The sequence below is a fragment of the Chelon labrosus genome, assembly GCF_963514085.1.
Source record: "Chelon labrosus genome assembly, chromosome: 18".
NCBI classification, from domain to species: Eukaryota; Metazoa; Chordata; class Actinopteri; order Mugiliformes; family Mugilidae; genus Chelon; species Chelon labrosus.
The window spans coordinates 20,664,908-20,681,720 of NC_140351.1; the positions used below are offsets into that span (position 1 = coordinate 20,664,908).

Below are 16,813 nucleotides of genomic sequence, written 5' to 3' on the forward strand. Positions count from 1 at the left end.
GGGAGGGCCTGGAAGGACCCCTGTGTTTCACGAGCCCCCCTCTCCGAGCCCACTGTTTTTCCCAAAGTCATCCTCATATCTGCACGGAGCACTGCAGTTTCTACTTCAGCAATACACAACAACACAAGTAAAAGAGACTTGTCATGCCATGCAAAAATATCTTCCACTACAACAGCACCCTTGACTTTCCTTCCCTGCTCTCCCACGCACCAAACTGAGGCTGTAGTAGGTCTGTTGTCCCTCAAAGCTTTCCCATTCACATGCTGGTTTCACAGGTCGGAGAGAGGCTGCCGTCTCCGGGTATCAGGTGGATATCGGATGTAAACATGTGGTTCTCTACTTTGTGTCCGCTTTGGTTGCTGTCAGCCTTAACCTCCTCGCCTGCCCCGACCACACCTTGGGTGCAATTTTGTGCTGCTGTCTTGGGTGACAAGGGCGCGACCGCTGCGCCCGCAACCTCCATCAGATGCTTCTCCTCGTGGTTCTCTGTGGATTGATCTTCATCTCCAGGTGGGGTGTCTACCACTAGCCTCTTCGGGGAAAGGGGGCAGTTGTTTTCTGCTGTGACTGGGTTCAGCTCCTCTGAACTGGGGATGAGGGGTGATGTCTCTCCCTCTGGGGACTCATCCTCCAAGATGCTGGAGCTGATGTCTCCAGGAGAGGTAGTGCTGGGCGGTGTCAGAGGGCCTTCAGCAGAAGTTTTGGTGAAGTTGACCTTCAACCCTTTTATTTTTAGAGGGTTATTTCCTACTGGAGAGCTCTGGATGTTCTCTACAGCGCTGTTAAAGCTCTCCCCTTCCTCTATGTGGAGCTCTGATCCATCACCTGGGTGGAAGGATTCATAGAGGCCGTCTCTGATTGTGAGGCCATGGGAACTCTGGTCATCACGGTCCCTCAGCTGGCTGAGATCCAGAGGCGGTGGGGCTCTGCGGTGCCTGGGCGTCTCTTCACCTGAGTTGGACCCCTGTATTCTGCAGTCTGCTGAGCAGCTGGCAAAGTTATCCGCTGAGGACGGCTGGACTTCTTTCATCTCCAGCTCCACCTCCTCTTTTAATGTAAAGTCAGGGCTGTAAGATTTCTTCGGTGAGGCAGGGGCCGTCATAGTTGTGCTCAGAGTGCTCATGGAGCTTGTTGTATTGAGATTGGTGAAGGACTGTGACTTGGACATCTGGTTGTACATCTCTTCCAGTTTCTGAACGTTAAGGTGCTGTGGGGTCCTGTTTGTCCTCTGTGGACTTCCAGTGGTGGTGATGGTTATACGATGGGGGGAGGTTTGCGGCAGAGATTCTGGGTTTCTTTTATCTGGCGATTTCAGATTGGTTTCTGAGGTGGTGAGCCTGGGTGAGCCACCCCAACGGTTAGGTGACAGGTGGTTGTCAAGGGAGGTTTTGTCCTCTCCTTTCTCAACCACCACGTCCATCAGTTCCATACTGCGAGCAAAGGCATCTTTTAGGTTCATTGACACAATGCTGCCATTCCTCTTGGCTCTCTCCAGGGCCTCCCTCCTTTTGATGGCTTTCTCCTGCCTCTTCTGCTCCTTATAGAACTCAGAGAAGTTGTTGACAATAATTGGGATCGGTAGGGCAATGACCAGCACTCCTGCAATACAGCAGAGTCCACCCACAATCTTTCCAAGTAAAGTCTGTGGGTAAATGTCACCATAGCCCACCGTAGTCATTGTAATAGTGGCCCACCAGAATGAGGCAGGAATACTGGTGAATTTGGTGGCATCTTCATCTTTCTCAGCAAAGAAGACCAAGCTGGAAAATATCATGATGCCCATGGCAAGAAATAAAATAAGCAGACCCAGTTCATTGTAGCTCCTTCTCAAAGTAAATCCTAGAGACTGGAGCCCCGTGGAGTGCCGGGCCAACTTAAGGATTCGCAATATTCTCATGATCCTGAATATTTGCACCACACGGCGCACATTTTGGAACTGTAGCACGCTCCTGTTGGACTCTGTCAGGAAGATGGTGACATAGTAGGGCAGGATGGCCAGCAAGTCAATGACATTCAGTGGGCCTTTGAAGAACTTCCACTTGTTAGGAGAGGAGAGGAAGCGCAGCAGGTACTCCATGGTGAACCAGGCAATACACACGGCCTCCACATGGGCCAGTTGGGGGTTGTCGTTGGCCTGGCCGAAATCGTCTGTGACCTGGAGCTCCGGCAAAGTGTTGAGAGACAGGGCGATGGTGGATAGGACAATAAACAATATTGATATGATGGCAAGGATCTGAAAAGAGAGCACAGAAAAGAATAAAATGTTAGTTTAACACCAAAATAGTTCCATGTTAAGTTCAGGTTAGAAATGTTTTCTGTCATTTGAGTCATTACTGAAAGAAAAGAGGATACATATTCAGAATAAGGACATTGGTGCTAATGCTAATGATATATAATGACGATATAAATAAGTACTCCACTTTGCATATGAAGAACGTAAGACATGGTTTGCACATTAGGATCATTGCGGGGTAGAAAAGTAATGTGAGGAACAGTGATTAAACTTTGGATGAATGCTGCATTGCAAGAGGGATTGCTGAATAAGAAGTACATTTAAAATAACTAGGTCAGAAATCTAGTTTTGAAATAAATGGGTGTGTGTGTGTGTGTGTGTGTGTGTGAGAGAGAGAGAGAGAGAGAGAGAGAGCTCTCATCCAAACTAGATAAAAAGGATAAAAGAATTCTGGCTCCACCTGTTGGCAGCAGTCTAAAATTTCTCATCCCTGCCAGAAAAAATATTTATTGCTTTCCAAGAAAAGTTTGGAAATTTACAAGGAACATATTTTTCCAGTGCCCTCCTTTCGGCAAATGGATCGGTAAGAACATCCTGCGTAATCCCAGCACGGCATGAAGCTGCTTTTCAACTGCATCTGATGCTGTGACCGAGCTCTTTTGGTTTATAAGTGAGTGTGTGAGCAACTCACTATGTTGCACGATGAGCTGAATGTGCATATTTCATCTTTCATGAATTTCACCAAGTGCATATTCATCTATGCCTCTGCCTTGCTCCATAGATAAACCCCTCACTTGTTTTTACGACAGCTCTGCTCAGCTCAGTGTCTCTAGCCACACAGGTGAAACGTCTCAAGTCCTGCACTCAGAGCTGCACTGCATCATAACCTAAACTGAAATCCAGCGCATGGAAAAATTTGCATTCTTTAATGCTAAGTCCTCTATGACCTGAGCAATATAAAACCTATTAAAATCTAATGAACAAAGATTGAAGAGTCTCACTCCAGATAGGAAAACAAGGCATCCTGAATACTAATGAGAAACCACATTAAGTTGCAGAACAGACTGATGATCTTTCATAAATTTGCACTCCGCAGTCTGGAGACACTCACTATATCTCCTTTGAGACTTCATTAATTTAGCAAATATCACATAGTAGCCAATATGTAGCGCTAAAGCTCAAGGATTTTAGTCTATCCATTAGCTGGCAGCCAGCACAGACACAGTGGCTCAACATGGTGACATTTCCTGAAGTACACAAATACATGTGCACACATTTTGGAATATGCTTTCTGTTAAGTAAGAAATGCAGAGATAAAATCAGCCAGAGAGCAAAAAGCGAAGTGGCATGGCTCAGCAGAGGAAGTGTTATAACTAAATGAATGCTGGTGCTGATTAGGTTGAACCTATTAGCAGCTAAGTGCGGCAACCTGGGCAGGCCTGGCACTGCGCTGAAAGACTGTAGAGTCATAGTGAGGACGCAGATTGCTTCCATACCCCTGAACCTCTTGGCAAGCTCATTTGAGCCTAAACCCCTGCTGCCAAGCTACTCAATCAGAGGACCTTTGCAAGGTATAAGAATAGACGAGAGCATAAGATGATGGTTTCACTTAATTTGTAAGCTTACTGGTGGTAAACCGCATAGCTTACAAAGCAGAATCTTTAGATGGTGTACATAGTATACCTGTGCTTTATTGAAATACAAGCAAAGGGTAACTCATTCTTCAGAGGTCAACTATTCTTTATTTAGAAGAGAGACAGTTGATCTTGTACTGTTTCACACTTTAAAACTACACTATGAACAGCTGAATGAATTTACGTGTGGGCATGCACGCAAACACACGCACAGTGATGTATGCTGTCACTGACCCACACCCCTGCGGTTTCACTTTCACACACCAGATCTGCAGCCCCTGCTCGCGGACGCCACCAGCGGCATTTGAGCGCAGGGATGAGCGGCCCGGAGGTGGCTTGCATTAACCTAGAGTAATTGAGTGGGAGTAGTTAAGAGGATCAATTACTTGGGACTCACTCCTCTTTCCCCCCTGATATGCATGTGTGGCGGCATTAAGTATAGCATCACAGCAAATGCTGTGACCGTCACATTAAAAAGGAACGAGCTCAGTAAGGCCAGGTGACCTGGAAGTAACTGAGAGGGCGAATGCAAATGGAGACAGGAAACGAAACAAGATATTTCACTGAACTGGACACTTTCTAATCTGCTCTGGCTAGGGGTTCAAAATGTAAAAACGGCGGAGATTAAAATGTCACCAGAGGCCTGATCATTTTACGGAAATAATTGTTGTCTGCTGACCTGGTTGAATGCAGACATACCTGGACTAGAGTGCAGCATTTTACTGTGAAAAGATTGTGGCCTTTGTCTTTATGGAACACAGTTTTAAATGAGTCCTTTCCATCAAAATGAAATTTGAAGATAGACAACTAAATTAGATGCTTTCTCGCATTTAAGAATTCAATTCAATTTCATTTATATAGCGTCAGTAACAATACAAATTTTCTCAAGGTGCTTTACAAAACCCGGTCTGAAACATGTCCTGAGAGCCCCACAGTAAGCACTAAGTTGGAGGGTAGCAAGGAAAAACTCCATTTTAACAGGAAGAAACCTTGAGCACAACCCTGTTCATATGGATCTGCCTAAGGCTGACTGGATGGAGTTAGAAAAACAGAGAGAAGAGAGCAGCAGGAGGAATGAGATGAACATACATCTGACTAAAAGGTACATATAGAATGTAATTGTGATACAAGTACAACATATAAAGAGCATATGGGCATGAAACTGTTAGTGACAATAGAAGTTCTATTACAGAGGGTTAGCTGCTATAATGATTTAATATACGAGGTATCATATTCAGGTTGAAGAATGATGCATTTAGGTAGGAGTGGATAACTGCAGGCCATGAAGACTGGGCAGGTTGATCCGACCAGGACCATTTGAATTGCCTCAAATAAACTGTATGTAACTTCCTTTCCCTCTCTCTCCTCTGAAGGCTTAGACTTCAGGGCAAAGTCTTCAGATGTGTTGGTGAGGCGTAACATGCTCCAGTTGCCCGTTGCTGTCCTGGGTGCCGTGCAGTCTCCACACCAACTTTTTTTATAGCAGCACAGAAAACTTAGAAATATGGACAGATGGATGAAGATAGAGAATATTTGAATGTCACATGACTTATATTTATGCAATACTCTGATGACTTTCCTTAATACTTTTCAATCCTGAGCACATTATGAAACACGCAGCTCAGTTCATGTAGGGGCACAGCCTAAAAACATGTTTTAGGCAGCAAAAATGAAAGAAGTGGGTGTGCTTTAACCAGTGACACCCACCCTTATGATATAAATCCACACCTCCTTTAAGGTAATATTAGATGCACAAACTCAGCAGGAAGTTGATCCAGAGGAGAAAAGAGTCATGGCTTTAATAGCCATCCTGAGTCTCTCTCTTCTGAGCCTCTCTTAAGATCCATCTTCAGCCGCCTGTCATCTCAACCACAACTCTTGAAGTTGTGAAAATCACCTTTCCCCGTCCTCTTTTAGTTCCCACAAGAAGCAGTCAATAGGGGCTCTAAGTCCTCTCTAAATGTCCTGTCAGGAGTGACAGCGCTGTGGTCGCGCAGTTTTATACCACGCCTTGCATCATCTTGTCGGCCTGCATTCGTTTGCTTACTCTGATGGAGGAACGATGTTGTGGGGAAGAAAAACAACCTGCACCACACTTGCGGCCAATCTGCCAGCTAGAGGGAGCGTATTGATTGTGTATACATCACATTATGGACACCGAGCCAAGCCCAGTGAGCCCCTATTGATATCTCTGCCCGGAGCTCTTATGGACCATGATCCACCTCGGCAACCCACACTGACCCTCCCTTCGCCCACACTGCGCTGGACAAATTAGGCCATTCCTCAGGTATGATAATTTTCAGCAGTGAAATCAATCCAGGTGATTATGGCTATGGTAATGTGGATTGATTCCAGGACTTGTGTGGTATTTCATCTTCTGGGATCTCTGTATTTCTTCCAGTGTGATGACCCCATCAAGGCATGCACTGGTATTAAGTTGCGCTTTATAACACTGCTTTATTCAACATAACATTCTAATTTCAAATCCTACCTCACTATTCAGATCAATGACCACAGTTGCTGAAATTGGTTTAGGTGGACACAAATGGTAAGGTACGGCTCCTACATGTGCACAAATTATGTTAGGGAGCCATTAGCAACAATTAATGGCGGCACTGAGCAAATATGACGTTATTAAGGAACCTGGCTCGGATCCTGCAGGCAAGATTTATAAGGCATGGATAGTTAGAGTATGACTTGAGAGAGGCCAAACATTAATCCATAACAAAGGAGGGGTGAACCCATCCACCCTTCCCACACCACTGAATGCCTTTACTATGGCCAGTTTCCAAAGGCTTCAGAGAGAGAGAGAGAGAGAGAGAGAGAGAGAGAGAGAGAGAAACAAAAAGGGATTGTGATATTTGATGGTCACTGGTTGTTGTTTTTTTTCCTGTGATCCTCCAAGGTTCAGAGAGGTTTGGAAGAATGCCATGGCTATACAATTCGGGCTTCAATTCTAAAGCCATTAGTCTACAGACAAGGTAATTGAGTTCATAAAGCACTGCTCAAAAAAAAAAAAAAAAAAAGAAGGAAGCTGTGGCTCAGTAGGTAGAGCAGGTTGTCTAGGAACTGGAGCTTTAGCGGTTTGACCCCTGGAAGCTGCCACATGCCGAAGACACTGAACCCCCAGTTGCTCCCAGTGTTTGGCACTGGTGTGTGAATGTGTGTGTTCTTGTGTGAGCGAATGGATAGATGTGTCGCTGTGACTGTAAAGTGCTATATATATATATATATATATATAAAGACTATTTACAAAACTGATCCAATATGAATTCTTTGAAATCCTTGCAGTATCTGCACAACACAAATCCCTCCAGCTCGGCAACAAAATCGGATAAAGAGAAATCTCTCTGGTGTCCATCTGGCGAGCCATCTTAGGAGACTCCAGGGGGAGTGTTTTGTGCATAACACTGAGAACATATTATTTCAAGAAAAAAAATCGAGCTGCTCATCTACCAGCTCCTCAACACAGTCAATAATTGCAGTGGATATAACCCATCTGTCTTGGGATAATGCAGCATTGCCATACTTTGTCACTTACAATTTAATTTGTCCTCCGTCAGCCAGACTGTATTACTTGCCTCCTCTGCGCTCGGCAGTCTTTGTCAGGAGTATTGTCACGATGTGATTAAAGGCACAGTTCCAGGGTCAGTGTCTGTGAGGTGCCGTCAGTCAGTGAGAGGAGAGCAACTCTGCATGCCAATTATTTTACCTGATTGTTTCGTAAAGCTTCAACTCTCTGTCCCTTTCATGCTTCCGTTGCTGGAGGTGTGCGACAGCATAAAAGCCGAGGATTTCAGCCAGCGTCGCTGTACATGATGAGGGTAAAGGGTTCACACAGTAGTGCAAGAAATGGATGAGTGGGTTGACAGGCTGACAGAGGAACCCTAATCAATGGCCAGTTCTCATCTACTTGCAGGCCACGGACGTCTTTCGTTGCAGCAGAGTTCATTTTAGGCACTGAAAATATAAATAAATAATAAAATGAACATTTTAATGAGGCTTTGTCATTGCTGACAGAGTCTATTCCCTGCATAGCTGCAATGTTTTCTTTATCTCTTCACTACACTTCATTGTGCCCCCTGTTTCTTCTCATTCTTGTAAAACACAGTGTTCTCATGCTTGTCAGCCTCCCCCTCAAAAGGGCTTTCACTTCTCTTCAAGGCCTTATTTATATCGGAGTCACATTTGTTTGTGTGTTACTTTCTTTCGTTTATTTTTTGAGGAGCCACGGAGGGAAGTGGGCTAGTGTGAAATATTTATGGAGCGCGTTGGTCCGTCGGGCCGGCAGTCGCGGAAAACACGCCTATACGTGTACATGTTATGTATAGTGTGTCAGCGTGCGGTGTTCCCTTACAGCCTGAAGGAGTCTGGGCTGAGTGACGTGCCCATGATTAGCAGACTGAAATAACACACATAGAAAATGACATATTAGCCGACACAATGCACTGACAATTCCTCCTTTGGTGTTTGTTCAAATGACACATTACCCAAATCCCATTAAGTCTGTTTCTAAATCATTGTAATAACACTGGGAGGAGGAAGTGCGCCAGTGTATGAATCCCTGTGAGGCCCAAGAGCTGGCAGACAGCACAGAGATAAGTCTGGCTTCTTTTGCGATGCTGCAGTGTGGTGGTATGAAGAAGACGTCAAACATCTACTTTATAGTTAGTGCACAAAAGATGACTTTTGCAAACTTTTGCTAAAAGGATTAGGACTAAATATTTAAATATAAAAGTTGCTGCTAACAAGCTTGGCTGCCAAATTCAGAGCAGTGACTGAGTTTGAATGTACTGCATAACGATAAAACCATATTAAACTATATTTAATTTGTTTCCATTAAAGTGGATGTCCTCGGCCATAAAATGGAGATTTCAAAGTAACTTGCTAATAATAATCTACTACAAGGACTGTTAAGTATTGCTAAGTTACAACTGTATCCAGTGAGATAATAAGGTAGTTATAAGTCTGAATATATTTTACAACGAATGAGTAAATAGACAGGCTGATTAGTGACAGCCAGCTATGCTGACCTATTTTTAGGTCACAATGCAGCACAACAGCACTCAGGTAAACTTAAACATTTATGAGCAACCCCTGCAAGACAAATACGTAATCACATTTGCAACATCGGCGCTTCGAATGCTAAACGTCACCTCAGACATCGCTGGATTGTTTCAAGTTTCAACCTTCACCAAATCTCCTTCTCAATCAAGTTTATTGATTCATTTATTTAAAGCTCTGATAGGATCCTTGAGCCATCCGCCGGCTGAAATAGATACCCAATTCCTGCTCCGTCGTACTCTGCATCCTGTAACATAGCCCTCGATGCATGTTATCAGATTTCCACGCACGGTCTTCAGGAGAGATATGATTGTAGCTGAACAATGCTTCATGTGTGTATTAAAAAGAAAAAAAAAATTATCTGTGGTGTGTGGCGGTGCTATTTCTGTCGACTACTCAGCAGTTTTGTGAATTAATCGTTGGCTGTAAAAGTGGTTCCCTCTGAGTCCAGGCATCCCAGGAAGGGCAGAGAGGAAAGTCATGCATAATTTGCCACAAAGAATTTCAATGCAAAGAACAAACTGAATTTTTGGTCGGCGTCTTGATTAGCCTCCGTGAGATCAACGCTTTGAGCTCTTTCACTCGTGGCAAACTTCAAATCGCACCAATCTCTGCTGCACTTTTCTCCGGGCTCGCTCTGTCCTTCCCCTGTAATCTGTCCGACGCCATTGCCCTTTTGGCCACTTTGCAGCCAATCATGGCCCATGACTTTCACAACATAAATGTCAGGAAGAAAAACAGATAGAGAGAGAATAGGCAGGCGAACCTGGCAGTGAAACAGCAGGCTGTACTGACTGGGAGGCAAAGCACTCCTGAGCCTTTTACACACTCAAAATTACAAAGGTATGGGAGCTGAACTCATTCTGAAAATAACACCAATTCAGTTTAAAACCTGCAGTAATAAACAACTGGAGGAACCTCTAGTGGTGAAAAATCCAAGAAAATGAATTTCACTAGTGGTAAAATATGTAAGAACTTGCCGTGAGCGATGAGACAGACGGAGCTGGAAGTCTGCTTGTTCCTATGCAATTGTCTTCTCTTATCATTAAGATGAATGTATTGCATATGTTTACATTAGACAGCAACTGAAACAATGCCCTTTCTCTGCTGTTTGGAGATGGAAAAAAGTGTATGTACATGTGTTGTATGCACTTCATGCTGTGTGCATGTTTTTTTTTTTTTTTGCACGTGTGTGCATTTCAGTGGAAAACAAGCCCTGGATCCTTATGGCGTGACACCATTATTAACCTATGAACCTCTGACACCCAATCCCCCAAGAGAACAGAAGGCTGACGAGGGATTCAGCCGTACCTTCCGCAGCGTTCCCACACAGACACGCACGGATGCACAGGTGTTTGAGCATGAGGGCCTTTCCACTACACACACACACACACACGCTCCTTTTTCTGCATGTTCATAAGATACATTTTTCAAGAAGAACCTGCAACAGATAACTTTCTGCTGAGTAGTTGTGAATCCCCTGCAGGGGTTTGTGTCTTCATGTGTGATGAAGAAAGAGCCACAGAGAGCAGCCAGCTGGGCTAAGTAATTACTGCTAAGTGTGCTAGCCCCTGCACCTGAGCGGTGATCGCTGTGTTAATCTCACCGGCCAAGGCTCCATAATCGACACTTCCTTGAGCCACAGAAGCAAGGAGAAACAAACACGCAGCGTGGGCCACGCAACAGTAATATTAAAGATGTGCTGAGTGCTGCAAACGCCTTGCAGGGAGCTCGGCTGTTCCAGAGACTGCCTGGATGTAAGCAGACAGCAACAGGGGAAGGATCTCCTGGAAACCCCCTGACGAAATATTTAAATATAACGCACTCTGGTAACAAGCTTGGCTGCAGTTGCAGGAGTGTAACATCCAGAAACTAAACACAGAGCAGAACAGCCTCATGTATTTACTCTAATGATAAACTCTGCTATAGTAACATTTTAGTTCCCACACAGTGGATGTCCCGGCCAATAAATATGAGATATTTTCCAATATTACGAGCAGCTAAAGACTGGTATTATTGTGAAGTATTGAATTGCTGATGCTACTTCAGCTAATAGGCTAATCAGCTGGTTTGCTAACAATGGGCTTATGTTATGTTACTTTTTGTTATAGGTCTAAAAAATTATGACAAAACGCAATTATACTATTGATTTAATGTGGTTTTTCTGTTCCATTCCACTTGATCAATTTAATAAACATTATATTCTTAGATACAGCACTCAGGTAAACTTAAAGATTTATGAACGAGCTGATGCAATCCAAATATGCAATTACACTTGCAGCAGCAGCAGCGGCGATTTAAATGCTAAAGGGGCAGCAGGGCCACTTCTGGGCTCAACCTTGAGGGAAATTTGGCAACTCCCGCTCTCAATCAAGTTTATTGATTCATTTATTTAAAGCTCTGATCGGATCCTTGAGCCATCTGCCCGCTGAAACAGATACCCAATTCCTGCTCCGTCGTACTCTGCATCCTGTAACATAGCCCTCGATGCATGTTATCAGATTTCTACACCTTCTGGAGAGATATGATTGCAGCTGAACAAGACTTCATGAGTGTATTTAAAAAAAAAAAAAAAAAAAAAAAAAAAGATATCCCACAGTGTGCTATTTCTGTCGACGACTCAGCAGTTTTGTGAATTAATTGTTGGCGGTAAAAGAGGTTCCCGCTGAGACTAGGCCTCCCAGGAAGGACAGAGAGGAAAGTCACGCACAATGCGCTGCAAAGAATTTAGTGAAAATAAAAACTTGGTCTTGATTGGCCTCCATGAGATCAACACTTTGAGCTCTTTCACTCATGGCAAACTTCAAATTGCACCGATCTCTGCTGCACTTTTCTCCAGGCTCGCTCTGTCCTTCCTCTGTAATCTGTCCAAACACCATTGCCCTTTTAGCCACTTTGCAGCCAATCACGGCCCATGACTTTCACAACACAAATGTCAGGAAGAAAAACAGATAGAGAGAGAATAGGCAGGCGAACCTGGCAGTGAAACAGCAGGCTGTACTGACTGGGAGGGAACGCACTGCTGAGCCTTTTACATGGGAGCAAGATTCATTTAGGAAATAACGCAAATTCAGTTTAAAACCTGCAGTAATAAGCAATAGATGCTACTTCTAGTGGGGGGAAAATCCAATAAAATTAATTTCACTAGTGGTAAAATATGTAAGAACTCGCCGTGAGCGATGAGACAGACGGAGCTGGAAGTCTGCTTGTTTCTGTGCGGTTGTCTTCTTTCATTACTTTGTTGCTGCATAACTGCTTTGGCAATGTCTTTCCTTGACAACAAATCCCTCTGAAGATGGTGTAGAGTATCCTCTGTATACTTACATTAGAAACCAATTGAAACAATGGCTTCCCTGCTGACTGGACGTTGAAAACAGTGTGTGCGTTGCTTGCACTTTCTGGTGTGTGCATGCTTTCTGCATTTGTGTGCAGTTCAGAGGACAACAAGCCTTCGAACCCTCATGGCGTGACACCCTTATTAATCTATGTATCTCTGATAACCCCTCTGCCACCCCATCCTGGACGGAAGAAAAGAGAAAGCCGACCAGTGATGCAGCCAGGACACTTCACAACAATTGCACTCAAGGTGATGCACATGTGCATTAAGGATGTGCCAGTGCACAAAAACTGCATATATGCTCTTTTCACTGCATCTGCATGAGCAAAATCTATTTTTTTTTTTTAAGAAGAGCCAAGCGGCAAAATTGGTACATCAGAGGAAAACAGCATAATTAAAATAGATCACTTCCTTACATAGCTGAATAGTTCTGGCTTTCTTGCAGGGGTTTGTGTCTTCATGTGTGACGGAGAAAGAGCCACAGAGAGCAGCCAGCTGGGCTAAGTAATTACTGCTAAGTGTGCTAGCCCCTGCGCCTGAGCGGTGATCGCTGTGTTAATCACACCGGCCAAGGCTCCATAATCAACACTTCCTTGAGCCACAGACCGGAGGAAGGAAGGGGAAACAAATACGCAGCGCGGGCCGTGTAACAGTTAATATTCATGAGTGCTTCCAATACCTCGCTGGGAGCTCGGCTGTTCCAGAGCCCGCCTGTATGCATGCAGATAACAACACGGGAAGGATTTCTTACAATATCCCCCCTCCCCTCTACCCCCGAGTCTCCTGATAACATCATCCATCTGAGGTTGGAGTCTGGGGGAGGATGGGAAGGTGGGGTTCTTCTAGCGGTGAGGACGCATAGGCCCTAAGTGCGTTCGTTGCTTTTCAGAAATGTACTCAGATGAAGAATTCTCTCCTGTCACCTCTTCTGGGCGCTCTTCCTGCGCAGATAAGCCTGGGAAAACCTCACAGGAAAAAACTCACTCTTCTCCACACCTCCCACACACATTATGCACACGGGGCAGCTGCACAGGCAACACCACACAGACACACCAATGCATACAGCACAAATGCTTGAAAAATAGCCCTTTCTAATTCCTGCTCTCACGATCTCTCTTTGCAAAACACAAACCGTCACATATTCTGCCCTCAGCAGGCTCCTATAGTTCTCAGCACTACACCCTCACATGAAAAAGAGAATTCCCCCTCGTCTCTCCCTTTCTCTCTCCATCCCCTCGCCTCTCGTACCTCTATCTGTTATCCTCAATGACTACGCGTCACCTTGCTGTCTGAGTCAAACTGTGTAACCATGGAGATGTCTCCCAGCACAGCCTAACGCATGTTGAGTAGCGAGCAGCTCTGTGACTGAAAACATTGTTTTTTTTTTCTATGACACAGAGCTTTTTACCATTCTGAGCGATCCACAAAGGCCTTTGAGCCACGGAGACAGATTTCAGGGTATAGTGAGGTTATTTGGAGCATTGGAATTCAAAGGAAAGACTGTCAGCCAACATCACAAACGCTAACACTTGTAGTTCAGAGGAAACTTTAGCGCGGCCGTGTTGCTGCAATTGGGAACCTTTTAGGATGTGGCAAGCTGAAGAGAACCCCGACTCTTGGGAGTAATACTCCAGTGGCCACTCTCTGAACCGTAAATGACCTCAAATATCCTAGAGGGATTGCTGTTGGGATGTAATTTAGCTGACTAAGAGGATTTCTACACGCAAGAGGGAGCTACTTCTTCCTCGGCTGGTGAATTTCTTGTGTGACTTGGTGGTCACACTTTGTTGCGAGATCGTTTTTGGGGGAAGTTTCAATGTTCAAAGGAAGAGTTGCAATAATAATAATAATCCCTCCTCTATTTCCTCCATCTTTTATGCAAAGAATGAAAAGCAAAGTATCTGTCTCTCTCTGTCTCCTCTGTCTCTCACAGTCTGGGACTGCAGGAGGACTAATGGTCATTGAGGAGTCGGCTGATCCTAAAGAATCAACAAGAAAGCACTCGCTTTTAATTCACATTCCATCTGCATCCAACTTTTATCTTGACACCATCAATCCAAAAGGCACACTACTGGCTTCAGATGTGCACACTGTGTCAGTCTCAACTGAAAATTCCCTTTCAAGTGATGTGCAGGTGGTGAGAAACTCTCGGCTGATTTATTGTTATTCAGCTTCACTTCCAAGGACAGACCCGAGCCACCATCACCGGCTTGTCTTTACCACTTATCCAACTTAACTGCACTAATTGTGCATTCGCGTGGTGTTCTTGGGATAGTTCAAAAATTAGTTCCAGCGTGGGAAAATACAAGTGCCGCCTCAAGTCGGAACAGCAATTTTGCAAACTGTTGATCACTCAGTATGATTGAAAATGAAGCATCATAAGTCGTATCCTTTTGCTCTTTGTTGCTGAAAACAGACATCAATGTGCTGATTAAAACACATCTTGTCTGTGGCATCTGTGTTGGTTCGGCTTAAAAGAACACTAACATACGAAAGTTGGTAAAGCAACTATGATATACAAGGAAAACGCAAAAATCAAGGACCCAAAAGATGCACACACCCTTCCCTTTCTTTCACATTGCCTCATCTTTTTCTGTCTTTCCTCCGGGAACCTGGGGTGAGCACGAACCAAACTGTTTACCACAAGTTCCACAACTAACAACACTTTTTTTTTTAAATGAGATTCACCCTGATGATGTTGGCATGAATATATTCATGAGAGAGACTGACACGGGAGGAGAGACGAGACAGGCACAAGAGCAGCCAAGTGAGTAAATAAACAGTGAGAAAACAGACGGTTTAAAACCGACAGGCACAAAACAAGGCTGAGAAAAACTAATTAAAAAACCCCAAAATAACTAAAAGATGAAATTGCATTGTCCTGTTCCAGTGCTTCCCTTCAGCTCTAATTTGTACTGTAATTTCAGTTTGGTCCTCTTCATCCCAATTACCGCACACATTGACATTGCTGTCTTGTCCTGGGGAAAGAGAGAAGCTCAACAAACATGGTGTCAATAACACATTGACGCTTGTCTCCGTAACCATGGAAACCAGTGAGTGGAATCCCCCCTCCTTATGTCTGAAAAGTGGCATCCATCGCACAAAAAAAAACTGAAGCGCTAGATTTTTTGCAACCAAACATCTGCAACACACACTTACATCTGTGCACATGTGGGGACACACACCGCAGAGTGATTTCAGCAATTATCTTAGCCGGGGCAACCCCTTACGCAGAGCAACACATGCTGCTCTCTCCCTCGCAATGTGCCGTGATGTTTACTTTAGTAATGACTCATGCTGGATCATACTCAGCGGTTGTCAGCAACAAAAGAACAGCCAACAGACCACAATAGAAATGTGACATAGAAAAAAAAAAAAAAAAAGGTGGTATGAATGACTGAGCAATTGAGCTCAGTGCTGCTTCGTGGCAGAGGCAAGCAGGGAGCGCTGATAAGGGAGCTGTGATATCAGACAGAGTTTTACGGCCTTTGTTCAACTGCAAATGAGTTTGATGATCACCAGGCTTGGGAACGGCACTGGGGTGACCGTTTCCATGATGTTAGAGAGAGGTATGCCTATGTGTGGGTATGTATATATATATATATATATATATATGTACACACAGTATAAGTGTGTGTGTGTGTGCATCTGAGTGGGTGGTGGCGGTGTGGGTTGGGGTGGAGCCTGGGGAATTATTGATAGGTTGCCTGTCCTTGAGAAGGCCAGATTGGGACGCCCCCACTCTTCACGGGAGATTTCCTTTAATTAATCCAAATGAGAGCCCGCTAGCAATTTGCACACATGCAAACACGGATGACTGCAGCAATCATCCCCTCTGCGGTGAGGGAGACGATGATAGGACAGTGAGTACGAATTAAAAAAATAAAAATAAAGTCACAAGTTTAAAGCCATGTTTAGACACAGCAGTGATTTGAGTTACATATCAAAGTCCAGTTAATACAATCAAAACAGAATTGCTAAAAAGTAGGTAGAGCAGATTGTCACGTGGTTCAATCTCCAGGCCAAGCCACATGCCAAAGTGTCCTCAAGCTAGACACTGAACCCCCAGTTGCTCCCAGTGGTCTATGAATGTACGAGTGGATGTGTTTAATGTTTTAGCATCCAATTTAGCTCATGGGAATGACATTTACGCAGGAACTGGACAAATACATTTTTGAACCGGTGCCACTAAAGGACAAATTTAACAGTCGCTGCAAGCATGGCCAAGACATCCCAAACATGTCAAAACAATTGCCGTTTTTATCAGTGTCAAACATTTTACACGTGATATGAGTCACTGTGAGCATCCGGCTTATGGACCAGTCAGATCAGGTAATCAGCCCAGCAGCATCGGAGCAGGTATTGGATTATCAAATATGTGTGTATAAGAAGATAAGCCCCCACAACATTTCCGCAAACACCAACTGCGTCTGGGGGGGGGGGGGGGGGGGGGGGGTAGGCTGAAAAAAATGTAGGTGCGAATCAGATTATTTGTCCATTACCCCTCATGTGGGGGAAAGAGTGAGTAGCTGCTTACGACCTCTT

General features: G+C 44.4%; 1 protein-coding gene across 1 annotated transcript in view; it reads right to left on the reverse strand.

The window, feature by feature from the left end:
• Positions 1-256: 256 nt before the first annotated feature.
• The window catches only part of kcnb2b (potassium voltage-gated channel subfamily B member 2b), a gene marked incomplete at its 3' end in the record, with an annotated part of 80,286 nt that continues 63,729 nt past the window's right edge, over positions 257-16,813 (reverse strand). Inside the window, exon 2 of the mRNA XM_084566689.1 lies at positions 257-2,233. Within this exon, the coding sequence (XP_084422815.1) occupies positions 257-2,233 (1,977 nt within the window). The remainder of the gene's footprint in view (positions 2,234-16,813) is intronic.